General features: G+C 44.0%; 1 protein-coding gene across 3 annotated transcripts in view; it reads right to left on the bottom strand.

Moving 5' to 3' along the window:
- The window catches only part of dync2h1 (dynein cytoplasmic 2 heavy chain 1), a 994,370-nt gene that overhangs the window by 834,936 nt on the left and 143,433 nt on the right, over window positions 1-16,001 (bottom strand). For all 3 annotated transcript variants that reach the window (XM_070892150.1, XM_070892151.1, XM_070892152.1), the window contains exons 28-29: window positions 13,007-13,139; window positions 10,411-10,528 (exon numbers count right to left, since the gene is read on the bottom strand). In XM_070892150.1, coding sequence (XP_070748251.1) covers window positions 10,411-10,528; window positions 13,007-13,139 — 251 coding nt within the window. The remainder of the gene's footprint in view (window positions 1-10,410; window positions 10,529-13,006; window positions 13,140-16,001) is intronic.

Genomic DNA, 16,001 nt, shown 5'->3' with positions numbered 1-16,001 from the left:
AGGCTGCCTCCAGAGTGGTCCAGGCATCTAAAGCGCTGCTTCAGCACTCCAATTGTCTTTTCGACGATATTGCGTGTAGCTATGTGACTTTCATTGTAACGCTTTTTGGCCTCCGTCTGTGGATTACGCAGGGGGGTCAGGAGCCAACTGGCAAGGCCATATCCTTTATCCCCCAACATCGAACCATCAGCTGCTGGCTGACTGTCAAACAGGTCAGGGATATCACTCTCACACAGGAGGTGCGCATCATGGACGCTGCCATGATTATTTGGTTGTGGTCGACAACGAGCTGCACATTCAGGGAGTGGAATCCCTTGCGGTTACGAAACACCTCCGCGTTCTGCAAAGGGACTTTCAGGGCGTTGTGCGTGCAGTCTATTGCTCCCTGCACCTTGGGGAAGTTTTCTATTCTCAAGAAACCCAAAGCCCTCGTGGTTTGTGCCTCCCTGGTCATAGGGAAGCTTATAAAGTCTATCCTGTGAACGTAAAGGGCTTCAGTCACCTGTCGAATGGAGCAATGTGTGGCGTGCTGAGAGATACCACAGATGTCACCAACTGAAGCCTGAAAGGATCCGGATGCGTAGAAGGATCGTGCCGCAGCGACCTTTACCTCAATAGGCAGTGCAGTCCTGATGGTACTGGTAGGCTGGAGATCCCCCTTGATGAGCTGGCATATCTCATCAATGACCTTCTTCCGGAAGCACAGCCTCCTAAGACACGCGTTATCAGACAAGTTGAGGTAAGATTGCTTTTCCCTGTACATTCGTCGGCAGTACGTTCGCTTCCTCCGCCTCCGCATTAGTCTGCCACCTCTTCGATTGGCCCTTTCATTTAACTCAACCTCAAACGCCAGCATGTGAGCAGTTACAAGTAATGGTAGAGAAGCTACAGTCCCCATCACTATTACTATTACTATCACTGTTGATATAAATGCCCTTTCTACTACTAAACTGCCCTTTCTACTAAAATAAATGCAAATATAATTATAATTATAAATATAAGTGTAAATATGACTCAATCTATCTGTAAAAACCATTAAATAACTTACAATTTATAAGCCCCTTGTGTAAGCAGCACTCCATCCTTCCTCCAATATACAAAATTGCATCCGTACGGCTGGGTTCTGTGAGGAAGGCCAGGGAAAAGCAACTATTCTCCAGCGATGTTCTCGGCGAGCGATCAGCCTGGCGATGTGCTGAAAGTTGCACCCAGCGATGTGCGGGCGATCACCTCAACGATCACCTCGACGATGTGAGCCGAAAGTTGGGGGACAAATTTTCGGCGATGTTCCAGCCCAACTTTCCACTTTTCAGTTAAAATGGTGATAGCAGGCCATCAAAGCGCATGGTATTGGGGGTCATGTACTGACGTGGATAGAGAACTGGTTGGCAGACAGGAAGCAGAGAGTGCGGATAAACGGGTCCTTTTCAGAATGGCAGGCAGTGACTAGTGGAGTGCCACAGGGCTCAGTGCTGGGACCCCAGCTCTTTACAATATACATTAATGATTTGGATGAGGGAATTGAGTGTAATATCTCCAAGTTTGCAGATGACACTAAACTGGGTGGCGGTGTGAGTTGTGAGAAGGACGCTAAGAGGCTGCAGGGTGACTTGGACAGGTTAGGTGAATGGGCAAATGCAATGCAGATGCAGTATAATGTGGATAAATGTGAGGTCATACATTTTGGGGGCAAAAACACGAAGGTAGAATATTATCTGAGTGGCGGAAGATTAGGAAAAGGGGAGGTGCAACGAGACCTGGCTGTCATGGTTCATCAGTCATTGAAAGTTGGCATGCAGGTACAGCAGGCGGTGAAGAAGGCAAATGGTGTATTGACCTTCATAGCTAGGGGATTTGAGTATAGGAGCAGGGAGGTCTTACTGCAGTTGTACAGGGCCTTAGTGAGGCCTCACCTGGAATATTGTGTTCAGTTTTGGTCTCCTAATCTGAGGAAGGACATTCTTGCTAATGAGGGAGTACAGCGAAGGTTCACCAGACTGATTCCAGGGATGACTGGACTGTCATATGAGGAGAGCCTGGATCAACTGGGCCTGTATTCACTGGAGTTTAGAAGGATGAGAGGGGATCTCATAGAAACGTACAAGATTCTGATGGGACTGGACAGGTTAGATGCGGGAAGAATGTTCCTGATGTTGGGGAAGTCCAGAACCAGGGGCATAGTCTTAGGATAAGGGGTAGGCCATTTAGAACTGAGATGAAGAGAAACTTCTTCAGTCAGAGAGTTGTTAACCTGTGGAATTCCCTGCCGCAGAGAGTTGTTGATGCCAGTTCATTGGATATATTTAAGAGGAAGTTAGATATGGCCCTTACAGCTAAGGGGATCAAGAGGTATGGAGAGAAAGCAGGAAAAGGGTACTGAGGGAATGATCAGCCATAATCTTATTGAATGGTGGTGCAGGCTCGAAGGGCCGAATGGCCTACTCCTGCACCTATTTTCTATGTTTCTAGGTTTCTATTTTGGGCGATATATGGGCACGAGCCCAGCGATGTGAAGTGGAAAGTCTAGCCCATGGATTAATCAAGGACAATCAGCATGGATTTGTCAAGGGAAGGTCATGTCTGACTAACTTGATTGAATTTTTCAAGGAAGTAACTAGGAGGGTCAATGAGGGCAGTGCGTATGATGTAGTGTATATGGATTTTAGCAAAGCTTTTGATAAGGTCCCACATGGCTAACTGATCATGAAAGTAATCGTCCATGGGATCCAGGGCAAAGTGACAAGTTGGATCCAAAATTGGCTCAGAGGCAGGAAGCAAAGGGTAATGGTTGATGGTGTTTTTGTGACAGGAAGGCTGTATCCAGTGGGGTTCCCACAGGGCTCAGTGCAGGGTCCCTTGCTTTTTGTGGTATATATCAATGACTTGGACTTAAATGTTGGGGGTATGATTAAGAAGTTTTCAGATGATGCTAAAATAGGCTGTGTAGTTGATAATGAAGAAAGCTACGGACTGCGGACCAGTACTATCAATGCACTGGTCAGGTGGGCAGAAAAGTGGCAAATGGAATTAAATCCGGAAAAGTGTGAGGTAATGCATTTGAGGGTGTCTAACAAGGCAAGGGAATACACATTGAATGGTACGACACTGAAAAGTGTAAAGGAACAAAGGGACCTTGGAGTGCAGGTCCACAGATCCCTGAAGGTTGCAGGCCAGCGGGCGGGGAAGTGGAGCTGAGTCCATGATCAGATCAGCCATGATCTTATTGAATGGTGGAGCAGGCTCAAGGGGCCGCATGGCCTACTCCTGTTCCTATTTCTTATGTTTTTATGTTCTAATAAGGTGGTTAAGAAGTCATATGGAATACTTGTTTTTATTCGTCAAGGCATGGAATACAAGAGCAAGGACATTATGCTTGAACTGTATAAAACACTGGTTAGGTCGCAGCTGGAGTAGTGTGTGCAGTTCAGGTCACCACATTACAGGAAAGATGTGATTGCACTTGAAAGGGTGCAGAGATTATTTACAAGAATGTTGCATGGACTGGAGAATTTTGGCTACGAGGAAAGATTGGAGATACTGGGTTTGTTTTCTTTGGAACAGAGGAGGCTAAGGGGAGACCTGATTGAGGTGTATAAAATTGAGGGGCCCAGATAGAGTGGATAGGAAGGACATGCTTCCCTTGGCAGAGAGGTCAACAATCAGGGGGCATAGATTTCAAGCAATTGCGGTGGAGGTTTTTCAGAGATATGAGGGGAAATGTCTTCACCCAGAGGGTGGCTGCCTAAAAGGGTAGTAGAGGCAAAAACCGTCACCACATTAAAGATACTTGGATGTGCACTTAAAGTGCCGTAATCTACAGGGCTATAGACCAAGAGCTGGCAAGTGGGATTAGGCTGGATAGCTCTTGGTCGGCCTGTGCGGACACGATGGGCCGAAATGGCCCCTTTCCGTGCTGTAAATTTCTCTGATTCTATGGGCTCAAAATTGGCCCCTGCCGATTTTTGCCGCACTCACCCGAGGTGCGCCGCTTTTGTCCAACTCCAAGCACCGAAAATCTTCCTCCCGACTTTGGTCGCTGTCCGGCCTCTTCTCGGTGGTGGTGTAGCGTGACCAGTGGATTGGGGGCAGAACCAGCGTTCCGGCGCTGAAAACAGTGCCGGGACAGCTGCACATGCGCGTTAGAGTGTGTGTGCATGCGCAGTAGCTCCTTGCCCTCAGCGCATCCTGCAGCCTGTGAGAGGGACCCGATGCCCGCAGTTGCCGCCCCCTATCCCTGGCCGAGTGGTCAGATGAAGGTAGGACTTCTATTTTTTATTTGTTTTTGATTGCTTATTACTTTTTGTGCTTTGTTTAGTGTTTTGTAAGTCTTGGTGCTTTAGGTGCAGGTCCTCTCCGCTTCCGTCTATTTTTTATTTGTTTTTGAATGCTTATTTGTGTGCTTTGTAAGTCTTGGTGCTTTAGAATGTACTTTCCTGCGCCGATTTCTTAACTCTCCGCAAGGGTTTTCTGAAGTGGCCACTGTCATAAATAGATTTGGAGTAAATATTAGCTGGCCAAACTGGCGTAGGTGGCTGGTAACGTCCCCTTTTGACAAAAAAAACGAAACTAAAAAAATCCTAACTAACTCACTTAACCATTGCAAATTGAACGTGCAAAATGGAGATTTTTAAGATACTCCAGAAAAATCAAGTTGCTCCAAAAAAAAAGAGTAACTCCTGGCCGATTCTGAGCTCAATGATTCGTCCCCATTTAGATTCTTATTTTCCAAGTAATAAGTGACCTCCTTATTTTTCTTACCAAAATGTCATAGCTCACATTTATCTGTGTTGAAATTCATTTGCCAATGATATGCCCATTCTGCAAGTTTATTGATGTATTCTTGTAATTTGTTGCAGTCCTCCTCAGTATTAGAAATCCAAACAAGAAATGCAATAAGGATACAGCAGTTATCATGGGCGCCTTTAATCTATATATAGATTGGGCTAACCAAACTGGTAGCAATATGGTGGAGGAGGATTTCCTGGAGTGTATTAGGGATGGTTTTCTAGGTCAATATGTCAAGGAACCAATTAGAGGGCTGGCCATCCGAGACTCGGTGATGTGTAATGAGAAAGGACTAATTAGCAATCTTGTTGTGCGAGGCCCCTTGAGGAAGAGTGACCATAATATGGTAGAATTCTTTATTAAGATGGAGAGTGACAGTTAATTCAGAAACTAGGGTCCTGAACTTAAGGAAAGGTAACTTCGATGGTATGAGTCTGGCGAATGATACTTAAAAGGGTTGACGGTGGATAGGCAATGGCAAACATTTAAAGATCACATGGATGAACTTCAACAATTGTACATCCCGGTCTGGACTAAAAATAAAACGGGAAGGTGGCTCAGCCGTGGCTAACAAGGGAAATTAAGGATAGTGTTACATTCAAGGAAGTGGCATATAAATTGGCCAGAAAAAGCAGCAACCCTGAGGAGTGGGAGAAATTTAAAATTTAGCAGAGGAGGACAAAGGGTTTAATTAGGAGGGGGTAAATAGAGTATGAGAGGAAGCTTACTGGGAACATAAAAACTGACTGCAAAAGCTTCTATAGATATGTGAAGAGAAATAGATTAGTGAAGCCAAAAGTAGGTCCCTTGCAGTCAGAATCAGGTGAATTTATAATGGGGAACAAAGAAATGGCAGACCAATTGAACAAATACTTTGGTTCTGTCTTCACGAAGGAAGACACAAATAACCTTCTGGGAATACTAGGGGACCGACGGTCTACTGAGGAGGAGGAACTGAAATCCTTATTAGTCAGGAAATTGTGTTACGAAAATTGATGGGATTGAAAGCCGATAAATCCCCAGGACCTAATAGTCTACATCCCAGAGTACTTAAGGAAGTGGCCCTAGAAATAGTGTATGCATTGGTGATCATTTTCCAGCAGTCTATCGACTCTGGATCAGTTCCTATGGATTGGAGGGTAGTTAATGTAACACCACTTTTTAAAAAGGGGAGAGAGAAAGCGGGTAATTATAGACCGGTTAGCCTGACATCAGTAGTGGGGAAAATGTTGGAATCAATCATTAAGGATGAAATAGCAGCGCATTTGGAAAGCAGTGACAGGATCGGTCCAAGTCAGCATAGATTTATGAAGGGGAAATCATGCTTGACAAATCTTGCAGAATTTTTTGAGGATGTAACGAGTGGAGTGGACAGGGAAGAACCAATTTGGACTTTCAAAAGGCTTTTGACAAGGTCCCACACTAGAGATTGGTGTGCAAAATTAAAGCACATGGTATTGGGGGTAATGTATTGACATGGATAGAGAACTGGTTGGCAGACAGGAAGCAGAGAGTCGGGATAAACGGGTCCTTTTCAGAATGGCAGGCAATGGCTAGTGGGGTGCTGCAGGGCTTAGTGCTGGGACCCCAGCTATTTACAATATACATCAATGATTTAGATGGAGGAGTTGAATGTAATATCTCCAAGTTTGCAGATGACACTAAGCTGGGTGGCGGTGTGAGCTGTGAGGAGGATGCTAAGAGGTTGCAGGGTGACTTGGACAGGTTAGGTAAGTGGGCAAATGCATGGCAGATGCAGTATAATGTGGATAAATGTGAGGTTATCCACTTTGGTGGCAAAAAGACGAAGGCAGAATATTATTGAATGGCGGTAGATTAGGAAAAGGGGAGGTGCAACGAGACCTGGCTGTCATGGTACATCAGTCATTGAAAGTTGGCATGCAGGTACAGCAGGCGGTGAAGAAGGCAAATGGCATGTTGGCCTTCATAGCTAGGGGATTTGAGTATAGGAGCAGGCCGGTCTTACTGCAGTTGTACAGGGCCTTGGTGAGGCCTCACCTGGAATATTGTGTTCAGTTTTGGTCTCCTAATCCGAGGAAGGAAGTTCTTGCTATTGAGGGAATGCAGCGAAGGTTCACCAGACTGATTCCCGGATGGCAGGACTGATATATGAAGAGAGAGTGGATTGGCTGGGCCTGTATTCACTGGAGTTTTGAAAGATGAGAGGGGATCTCATAGAAACATATAAAATTCTGACGGGACTGGACAGGTTAGATGCAGGAAGTATGTTCCCGATGTTGGGGAAGTCCAGAACCAGAGGATACAGTCTAAGGATCGAGATGAGGAGAAACTTCTTCACTCAGAGAGTTGTTAATCTGTGGAATTCTCTACCGCAGAGAGTTGTTGATGCCAGTTCATTGGATATATTCAAGAAGGAGTTATATACGGCCCTTACGGCTAAAGGGATCAAGGGATATGGAGAGAAAGCAGGAAAGGGGTACTGAAGTGATGATCAGCCATGATCTTATTGAATGGTGGTGCAGGCTCGAAGGGCCGAATGGTTTTCTCCTGCATCTATTTTCTATGTTTCTATGTATTGACTACCCCACCGCCCCCCACACCCCACACACAGACACAGACACAATTTGGTGTCATCTGCAAATTTTGAAATTGTGCTTTTGATTCCAAATTCTAAATCATTTATATAAATTGTGAAAAACATTGGTCCCAGCACTAATTCTTGTGGGATCCCACTTTTCTGAACTCTCTGAATAGCTAACCTGAAAATATTTACAACTGGCGCAAACAGTCGTGGGAACATGTCGCATAGCATAAAGGGAGGAGGATGAGAAAATTGTATAATTTTGAATTAGGTTTATGCTAGAGCCCAGAAAAAGCATCCTAATCAAGTTTTATGATTTTAAGGACACCATCATTAAAATGTATCTCAAGACTTTTCAGTGTCTGATCGAATTCTATTAATGCTGAAATCTTTATTTGTGCATTAAATGTTATTGCAATGATTGTAATTAATTAATAAAATATCATTTCTGGTTGCTAAATTATTAAAAATTAGTTGTTTTTTTAAATAGTCAGCAATATCAAAACAAATGCGAGTAAAACAAAAATGCTTAAGCTATCTTTTGGAAAATGCAGTTGGAATAGTAAAAATAAAACAAGGTCAGCTACTTAGCTGGACCTTCTGCAAAGCTTAATGCTGTCCCCTCGGAGATTTCTATACTTGAGGATTCACTAAGAGTCAGGAAGTGAAAGGAGCATCAATCCACTTGATCCCAGGTTCGAATATGCACCACAGTGTGTCGCTGAGATCCGTGGGGCACTACGCTGCACATAACTTTGCAGTATCTGGCAGCAACTTCACAAAGAGATGTTCGCACGGGGTAAGTGCGGATATCGAACGGGTGTCTGCGGCATGCTCCTTAGCTACACGGCTGACCGCAAATTCAGGGCCAATGTTTTATTAATATGCATTACTTTTTAAACTCACTTCTATTATATTGCTGCTAGTGGCACATCCATTTTTTCCATGAATGTAATAGTTTTGAAACCGCTTCATTTTGAATATAAATTCATAACCTTGAGACGAAAAAACATCCATGTTCTGCTTGTTACTCTAAGAATATGTGTTAATGATGAACTCTGATGAACACTAGCACAACAGAGAACACAGTCCTCTATGGAGATCGATCTAGTTATCTAGGGCCCAAGTTTCCACATGATTCGCGCCTGATTTTTATGAGCAACTGGTGGAGAACGGACTATTTTAGAAATCGCAATTCTCCACATTTTTTTTTCTGCAGTTCTAGTCAGGTAGAACAGTTCTAGTTTAGAACAGAATTTTTTCTTCAAAAGGGGGCGTGTCCGGCCACTGACGCCTGATTTGAAAGTTTCCACAGTGAAAATGTACTCCAAACTAAAGTAGAATGGAACCAGTGAAGATTTTTGTAGAACTGAAAAAACCTGTTCTACACATTAAAAAATCAGGCGCAGGTTACAAATTAGGCGTCCAGAACGAGGTGGGGGGGAGGGGGGGAAGGGAACTCATTAAATTCGACAATAAATCCTTGTTTCTACTTCTACAAATATTGTACAAATAAATCCAACCTGAATAAACATTTATAAGCCAAGAAAAGATTAAACAAACCATCTTCCTACCTGTGTGAAAGTGCTTCAGCCAGGGAGAATTCTGCAGCCGTTCGTGCCGCTGAGCGGGGGGGGGGGGGGAGAGGGAGAGAGAGAGAGAGAGAGAGAGAGAGAGAGAGAGAGGGAGGGAGGGAGGGAGGGAGGGAGGGAGGGAGAGAGGAGGGGAAGAGGGGAGGGGAGGGGAGGGAGAGGGGAGGGGAGGGGAGGGGAGGGGAGGGGAGGGGAGGGGAGGGGAGGGAGAGAGGAGGGAGAGAGGGAGGGAGGGCGATAGAGAGGGAGGGAGGGAGGGAGGGAGATAGAGAAGGAGGGAGGGAGGGAGATAGAGAGGGAGGGAGGGAGGGAGATAGAGAGGGAGGGAGGGAGAGAGGGAGGGAGGGAGATAGAGAGGGAGGGAGAGAGGGAGGGAGGGAGAGAGGGAGGGAGGGAGAGAGGGAGGGTGGGGGAGGGGGGAGGGAGAGAGAGAGAGGGGGAAGGAGAGAAAGGGAGGGGGAGAGGGAGGGAGGGAGGGAGGGGGAGAGAGGGAGAGGGGGAGGGGGAGAGGGAGGGAGAGAGAGGGGGGGGCGTCGGGTCGGGGAACAGGAGCGCGGGTCGGGTCAGTCGGGGGGGGGGGGGGAGCGGGTCTCGTGTCGGGGTCGGGTCTCGGGTCGGGTCAGAGCGGGTGTCGGGTCTCGGGTCTCGGGCCGGGGCGGGGGAGCGGGTCTCGGGTCTCGGGTCGGGGCGGGGGAGCGGGTCTCGGGTCTCGGGTCGGTGCGGGGGGTGGGGGGAGAGCGGGTCTCGGGTCGGTGCGGGGGGGGGGGGAGCGGGTCTCGGGTCGGTACGGGGAGCGGGTGTCGGGTCGGGTCTGGTCGGCTGGGTGGGGTGGAGCGAGTGTCGGGTCTGGTCGGGTCGGGTGGAAGCAGGAGCTGGCCGTGGGAGGAGCCTCATTCACGCAGCCCCAGTGAGGCCATTGGGCCAGGGCTAGGGGCCGCGTGCTTCGGGCCCCTCCCACACAGTTCGGCGCCTGGAGCTACTGCACTTGCGTGCCGACTATAGCGCGCATGTGCAGAGGTCCCGGCACTGTTTTCAGCGCCGGGACCTGGCTCCGCCCCCCCACAGCTCGTGCTGACTGCGCCGAGTGCCACAGGACCTGTAAGTAGGTGGAGAATACCGAGGATTTTTTTAGGCGCCATTTTAGGCGCGAAAAACTGGCGCCCAGCTCGGAGGGGCGCCCGTTATTTTTCTTGTGGAAACTTGGTGACTACAATTACATAAATCAATGCAGATGTTAAACAATCTGTAATTCTGTATTCAGTGGGAAACACAATTGAATTTAATAACCATATAATTTGCAGGGACCTTGCTGTCAGTTTTCATATTCTTCAACAATCAAACATTTACAGGTCACTGATTAAAAGATGATAAAAACAAGATCACAAAAGACCAAACAAACTATAACAGAGGCTGCTTAGAGGTAACCTGATTAGGTACCAGGAGCCAACATAATTAGATATGAAGCCATACCAGCAAAAAGCTTTCGGAGATGAGTTTGAATGATAGCGGGGTTGGTGGACTGTCCCAGGATTTCCAGTAAATCATCATCGCCAATGAAATAAAACCGTGGGAATGCTGAACGTTTTTCCTAGATGGAAAAGTTTTAAAAACATTAGTCCATTTATCTATCAGTGAATGGTATGGTAATTTCTACTCAAAAAGCCATCCATAGTCCTATTTATTCATGCTGCCACATGGAAAAACAAGTTTGCATATTCATCGAGTGGCATATAATATAATTAGGTTTATGTGGATCTTAGATGAAGAGAGTTCCCTATATTAATTCATATTCTGACAATTGGAATAACTACATACTTAATCATTTATGAGTTTCAGGGCCTGCATTATAATATCATTTATGGAAATTCCCAAATCAGTGGAATACAATGCTTTAAAATAGAGACTTTATGAAATGCAGCCTTTGAGAGATGTATTAACAAAGGTCCTCGGGGAAAGGTACTAAAATTTTCTCCAGTACAAAAGTAAAAGAGCAGTGAGAGAGGAAGTCAGAACTCAAAGTGGGTAATATTCCCTGGTGGGAAACTAATACGATCAGATCAACCACCAGTTTTACAACCCACCCGATTTTACTCTCCATTGAACATAAGAACATAAGAAATAGGAACAGGAGTAGGCCATACGATCCCTCGAGCCTGATCTGATCATGGACTCAACTCCACTTCCCCGACCGCTCCCCATAACTCCTTATTTCCTTATCGTTTAAGAAACTATCTATTTCTGTCTTAAATTTATTCAATGTCCCAGCTTCCACAGCTCTCTGAAGCAGCGAATTCCACAGATTTACAACCCTGAGAGAAGAAATTTCTCCTCACCTCTGTTTTAAATGGGCGGCCCCTTATTCTAAGATCATGCCCTCTAGTTCTAGTCTCCCCTATCAGTGGAAACATCCTCTCTGCATCCACCTTGTCAAGCCCCCTCATTATCTTATACGTTTCAATAAGATCACCTCTCATTCTTCTGAATTCCAATGAGTAGAGGCCCAACCTACTCAACCTTTCCTCATAAGTCAACCCCCTCATCCCCAGAATCAACCTAGTGAACCTTCTCTAAACTGCCTGCAAAGTATATCCTTTCGTAAATATGGAAATCAAAACTGCACACAGTATTCCAGGTGTAGCCTCACCAATAACTTATATAGCTGTAGCAAGACTTCCCTGCTTTTATACTCCAATCCCTTTGCAATAAAGGCCAAGATACCATTGGCCTTCCTGACCATTTGCTGTACCTGCATACTATCCTTTTGTATTACATGCACAAGTACCCCCAGGTCCCGCTGTACTGCGGCAATTTACAATCTTTCTCCATTTAAATAATAACTTGCTCTTTGATTTTTTTCTGCTAAAGTGCATGACCTCACACTTTCCAACATTATACTCCATCCGCCAAATTTTTGCCCACTCACTTAGCCTGTCTATGTCCTTCTGCAGATTTTTTTTGTGTCCTCCTCACACATTGCTTTTCCTCCCATCTTTGTATCGTCAGCAAACTTGGCTTTGTTACATTCAGTCTCTTCTTCCAAGTCATTCATATAGATTGTAAATAGTTGGGGTCCCAGCACTGATCCCTGCGGCACCCCACGAGTTACTGGTTGCCAACCAGAAAATGAATCATTTATCCCGACTCTCTGTTTTCTGTTAGTTAGCCAATCCTCTATCCATGCTAATATATTACTCCCAACCCCGTGAACTTTTATCTTGTGCAGTAACCTTTTATGTGGCATCTTGTCAAATGCCTTCTGGAAGTCCAAATACACCACATCCAGTGGTTCCCCTTTATCCACCCTGTTCGTTACATCCTCAAAGAACTCCAGCAAATTTATCAAACATGACTTGCCCTTCATAAATCCATGCTGACTTTGCCTGACCGAATTTTGCTTTTCCAAATGTCCTGCTACTGCTTCTTTGATAAATGGACTCCAACATTTTTCCAACCACAGATGTTCGTCTATAGTTTCCTGCTTTTTGTCTGCCTCCTTTTTTAAATAGGGGCGTTATATTTGCAGTTTTCCAATCTGCTGGGACCTCCCCAGAATCCAGGGAATTTTGGTAAATTACAACCACAATCCCTGCCGCTGCTTCTCTTAAGACCCTCGGATGCAAGCCATCAGGTCCAGGGGAGTTATCTGCCTTTAGTCCCATTATCTTACCCACTACATATCAGGCAAATAAAAATTCTAAAGGTGGATGTAGATTTTTTTAGTAACTTGGTTGGGAGTTTCTGCAGGGAACTAAAATAAAAATGGTTTTAAAAATCTAGGAATGTTAGATTTCAATTCATTGTTTTGTTTTTGTAGAAACATAGAAAATAGGTGCAGGAGTAGGCTATTCGGCCCTTTGAGCCTGCACCACCATTCAATATGATCATGGCTCATCATGCAACTTCAGTACCCCATTCCTGCTTTCTCTCCATACCCCTTGATCCCTTTAGCCGTAAGAGCCACATCTAACTCCCTTTAAAATATATCGAACGAACTAGCCTCAACAACTTTCTGTGGTATGTTAATCCTTATGCTGATCTAAATTTATCCTTTCACATGAACTCTTACCTCCAGAAATTCATTGAGTGACTTTTGACATCTTTGCAGCTGGTCTAATATGGTAATAAGAGAATGTCTGATGCCAACTCGTACACAGAGTGAAGTTATTCTGTTGTCCCTTTGAACATCTGCCATGATTGATCTGGAGAAGATACAATACACTGATCCAGCATTGTATTAACTACCCATGCTTAACCAATCTTTCCTTATATTAACATTGCGCGTTACTATGGCAAACACAATGATATGCTTACTATCTTCTGACCCAAAAAACACTGATGTTAAAGATTTAAGATGAAGAGTTTTGATTGAGTGAATAGGAAATAAAAGACAATTTCCCCTGGTTGGGGAGTCAGGAATCATCAATTTAAAATTACCAAGTGGGAGATGAATACGGAGAAATTTCTTTCTGCAGATGGTTGTTGGAGAATGGAATGCTTTGCTACAGGGAATAGCTGAGGAAATGATCACTACATATTTTAAGGGAAAACTGGAAAACTATTTGAGGCAGAGGAAGATACAAGGCTATGGGAAGAGAGTGGGGCAGTGTGATTAATTTTGTATTGCTCTCGCAAAGAGCTGGCACAAACACAATGGGGCAAATGGTCCCCTTATGTGCTGTAAACATCTATAGTTTGATTTCTTCTTCTACCATATGCCTTAATTTTTGTCACAAACCTCTTATCAAACACCTTCTGAAAATCCTATACACTGCACATGTAATGCATTGCCTTTTTCTATCCAATCAGTCACATAGAAACATAGAATAGTGCAGGAGTAGTCCATTCAGCCCCTCAAGCCTGTTTTGCCAGTTAATGAGATCTGTACCCTAACTCCATTTACCCGCCTTGGCTCCATATCTTTTAAAACCCTTGGTTAGCAAAAATCTATTGATCTCAGATTTTAAATTATTAATTGAGCAAGCATCTCCTGCTTTTTGTGGGAGAGAGTTCCGCACCAATCACCTTTTGCGTGAAGAAGTGTTTCCTAACTTCTCTCCTGAATGGCCTTGCTCTGATTTTAAGGTTAAATCTACTTATCCTAGACTCCCCCATCAGCAAAAAAGGTTTCTCTATCCACCCTATCAATTCATTTCAAAATCCTAAAAACCTCAATCAAATCACCCCATAATATTCTACATTCCAGGGAATACAAGCCTAGTTTATGTTATCTCTCTTCATAATTTAAACCTTGGAGCCCTGGTAACATTCTGGTGAATCTGCACTGCCAAGGCCAATGTATTCTTTCTAAAGGTGCGGTGCCCAAAAGTGTACACCAGATGTAGTCTAACCAGGGCTTTGGAAAGCTGTATAGCTAGTTGTCGGCAAACTTCCTCCCCTTTATATTCTAACTCTCAAGATATAAGGACTAGCATTCCATTAGCCTTTTTGATTATTTTTTGCAACTGATCACTACATTTTAGTGATCTATATAGATGGACCCCTCGGAGTAGAGTGCTTGTTTCAGGAGTTTAGTATCAGGCACGTGGACAATACGGCCCATCCATCAGAGCTGATCGAGCGTGATCAATGCCTCGACGCTGGGGATGTTGGCCTGAGAGAGAACACAGACCTTGGTGCGCCTATCCTGCCAATTAATTTGCAGGGTTCTGAGGAGGCAGCATTGGTGGTGCTTCTTCAGTCCTTTGAGGTACCTGCTGTACATAGTCCACATCTCTGAAGCATATAGGAGGGCGGGTACCATGAGCTTGGTGCCTGGTTTGAGATCCTGGTCTTCGAGGGCTGGAACGATCGTTGTTTTTTAAAAATCTTTTCCTCCATGTTTTTTATGTATGTATAATCAAGAATAAAGGGCAATACGTCACATGATCTTACTTTATGCAGGTTCAATACAATTCCGTTCGTATTATACTCCATGCATCTATTTATGAATAATAATATTCTACTTAGCTCAGCAATTCCAGTCACATGGTGACTTTTTAATTGCCTGTTTTATAATAATGTTCACATCCATTTCCAAATGAAACCTATTTGACAATAAATCCTTCAAGTAGTCATGTTTGCTATTTTTAGTACCAATATAAAATTGTCTTAAACTTCTCAATACTAAACCTAATTGATTTAATCTGCTACATTGCTCAATTTCTGTAAATTTTTTCACGCCTTTTTAAGAACACTACCCACCCACCCAGCCCCACCCACCATCATATAATTTGCTGACATGCTCAAACTTAATTCAATCCATCAGCAAAGTCAGAGCAGTAAAGATTCCATAATCTACTCTTGGGAGCCACAACCATTTGCAACTGCTCAAATAGAATAACTGATAATGTTCTTCGGGAAAATTAATTATCGATTTGTTTATTCCAAGCGCTTTTAATTCAGTAATGCATTACAGGTGAAGGACCTTATCAAATACTTTCTACACGTATGGTATATAATATCACATTGCCATCATCCAGCGGAAAATTCCAAGTCTGTTATACATAGCCTGCCTGCCATAATCATCACTGACTTGCTTTGAATTGTTTGACTATATTTCAATTACCCATTATAGATTTCAAGTTAACAGATACATATCTCCACTATCATACCCAGGATCATTTATAAATTCAGTAACAGTATTCGATATTTTGTAGTCTTCTGGTGCCATCTTGTCTCTAAGCAGCGGTTGTGAAATTCCAGCAGAGCACCCTTCCTCTTGCCAATTTATTGAGTACTCTTGTAGTAGGTTCATTTCGACCTGGTGCTCTTGACATTTTTAAATGGTGATTTAATTGCCTTGTTTCTTTTTCAATGATTGCACCATTTCAACACACAAAGCACACATTACTAAAACAGTTATTTTTCTATTTTAAAAAAGCAATAAATTGAAGCTACATTACTATTTCTTATAAGGACCAGTTATGGAGCGTATTTTACTACCTTGGGAACCAGTGACAATGAAGAAGTATTGATTTAATGAGAGAGAAATTTGCTTTCAGTCACTGTTGAGAATGAGTACCACATTAAAATGTATTTTTCATTTAGTGTAGCAAATTGAA

The sequence above is a fragment of the Pristiophorus japonicus genome, chromosome 10 (genome assembly GCF_044704955.1).
Source record: "Pristiophorus japonicus isolate sPriJap1 chromosome 10, sPriJap1.hap1, whole genome shotgun sequence".
NCBI classification, from domain to species: domain Eukaryota; kingdom Metazoa; phylum Chordata; class Chondrichthyes; family Pristiophoridae; genus Pristiophorus; species Pristiophorus japonicus.
Note: the sequence above shows the minus strand (reverse complement) of the source record. Positions and strands in the feature narration are given on the sequence as shown.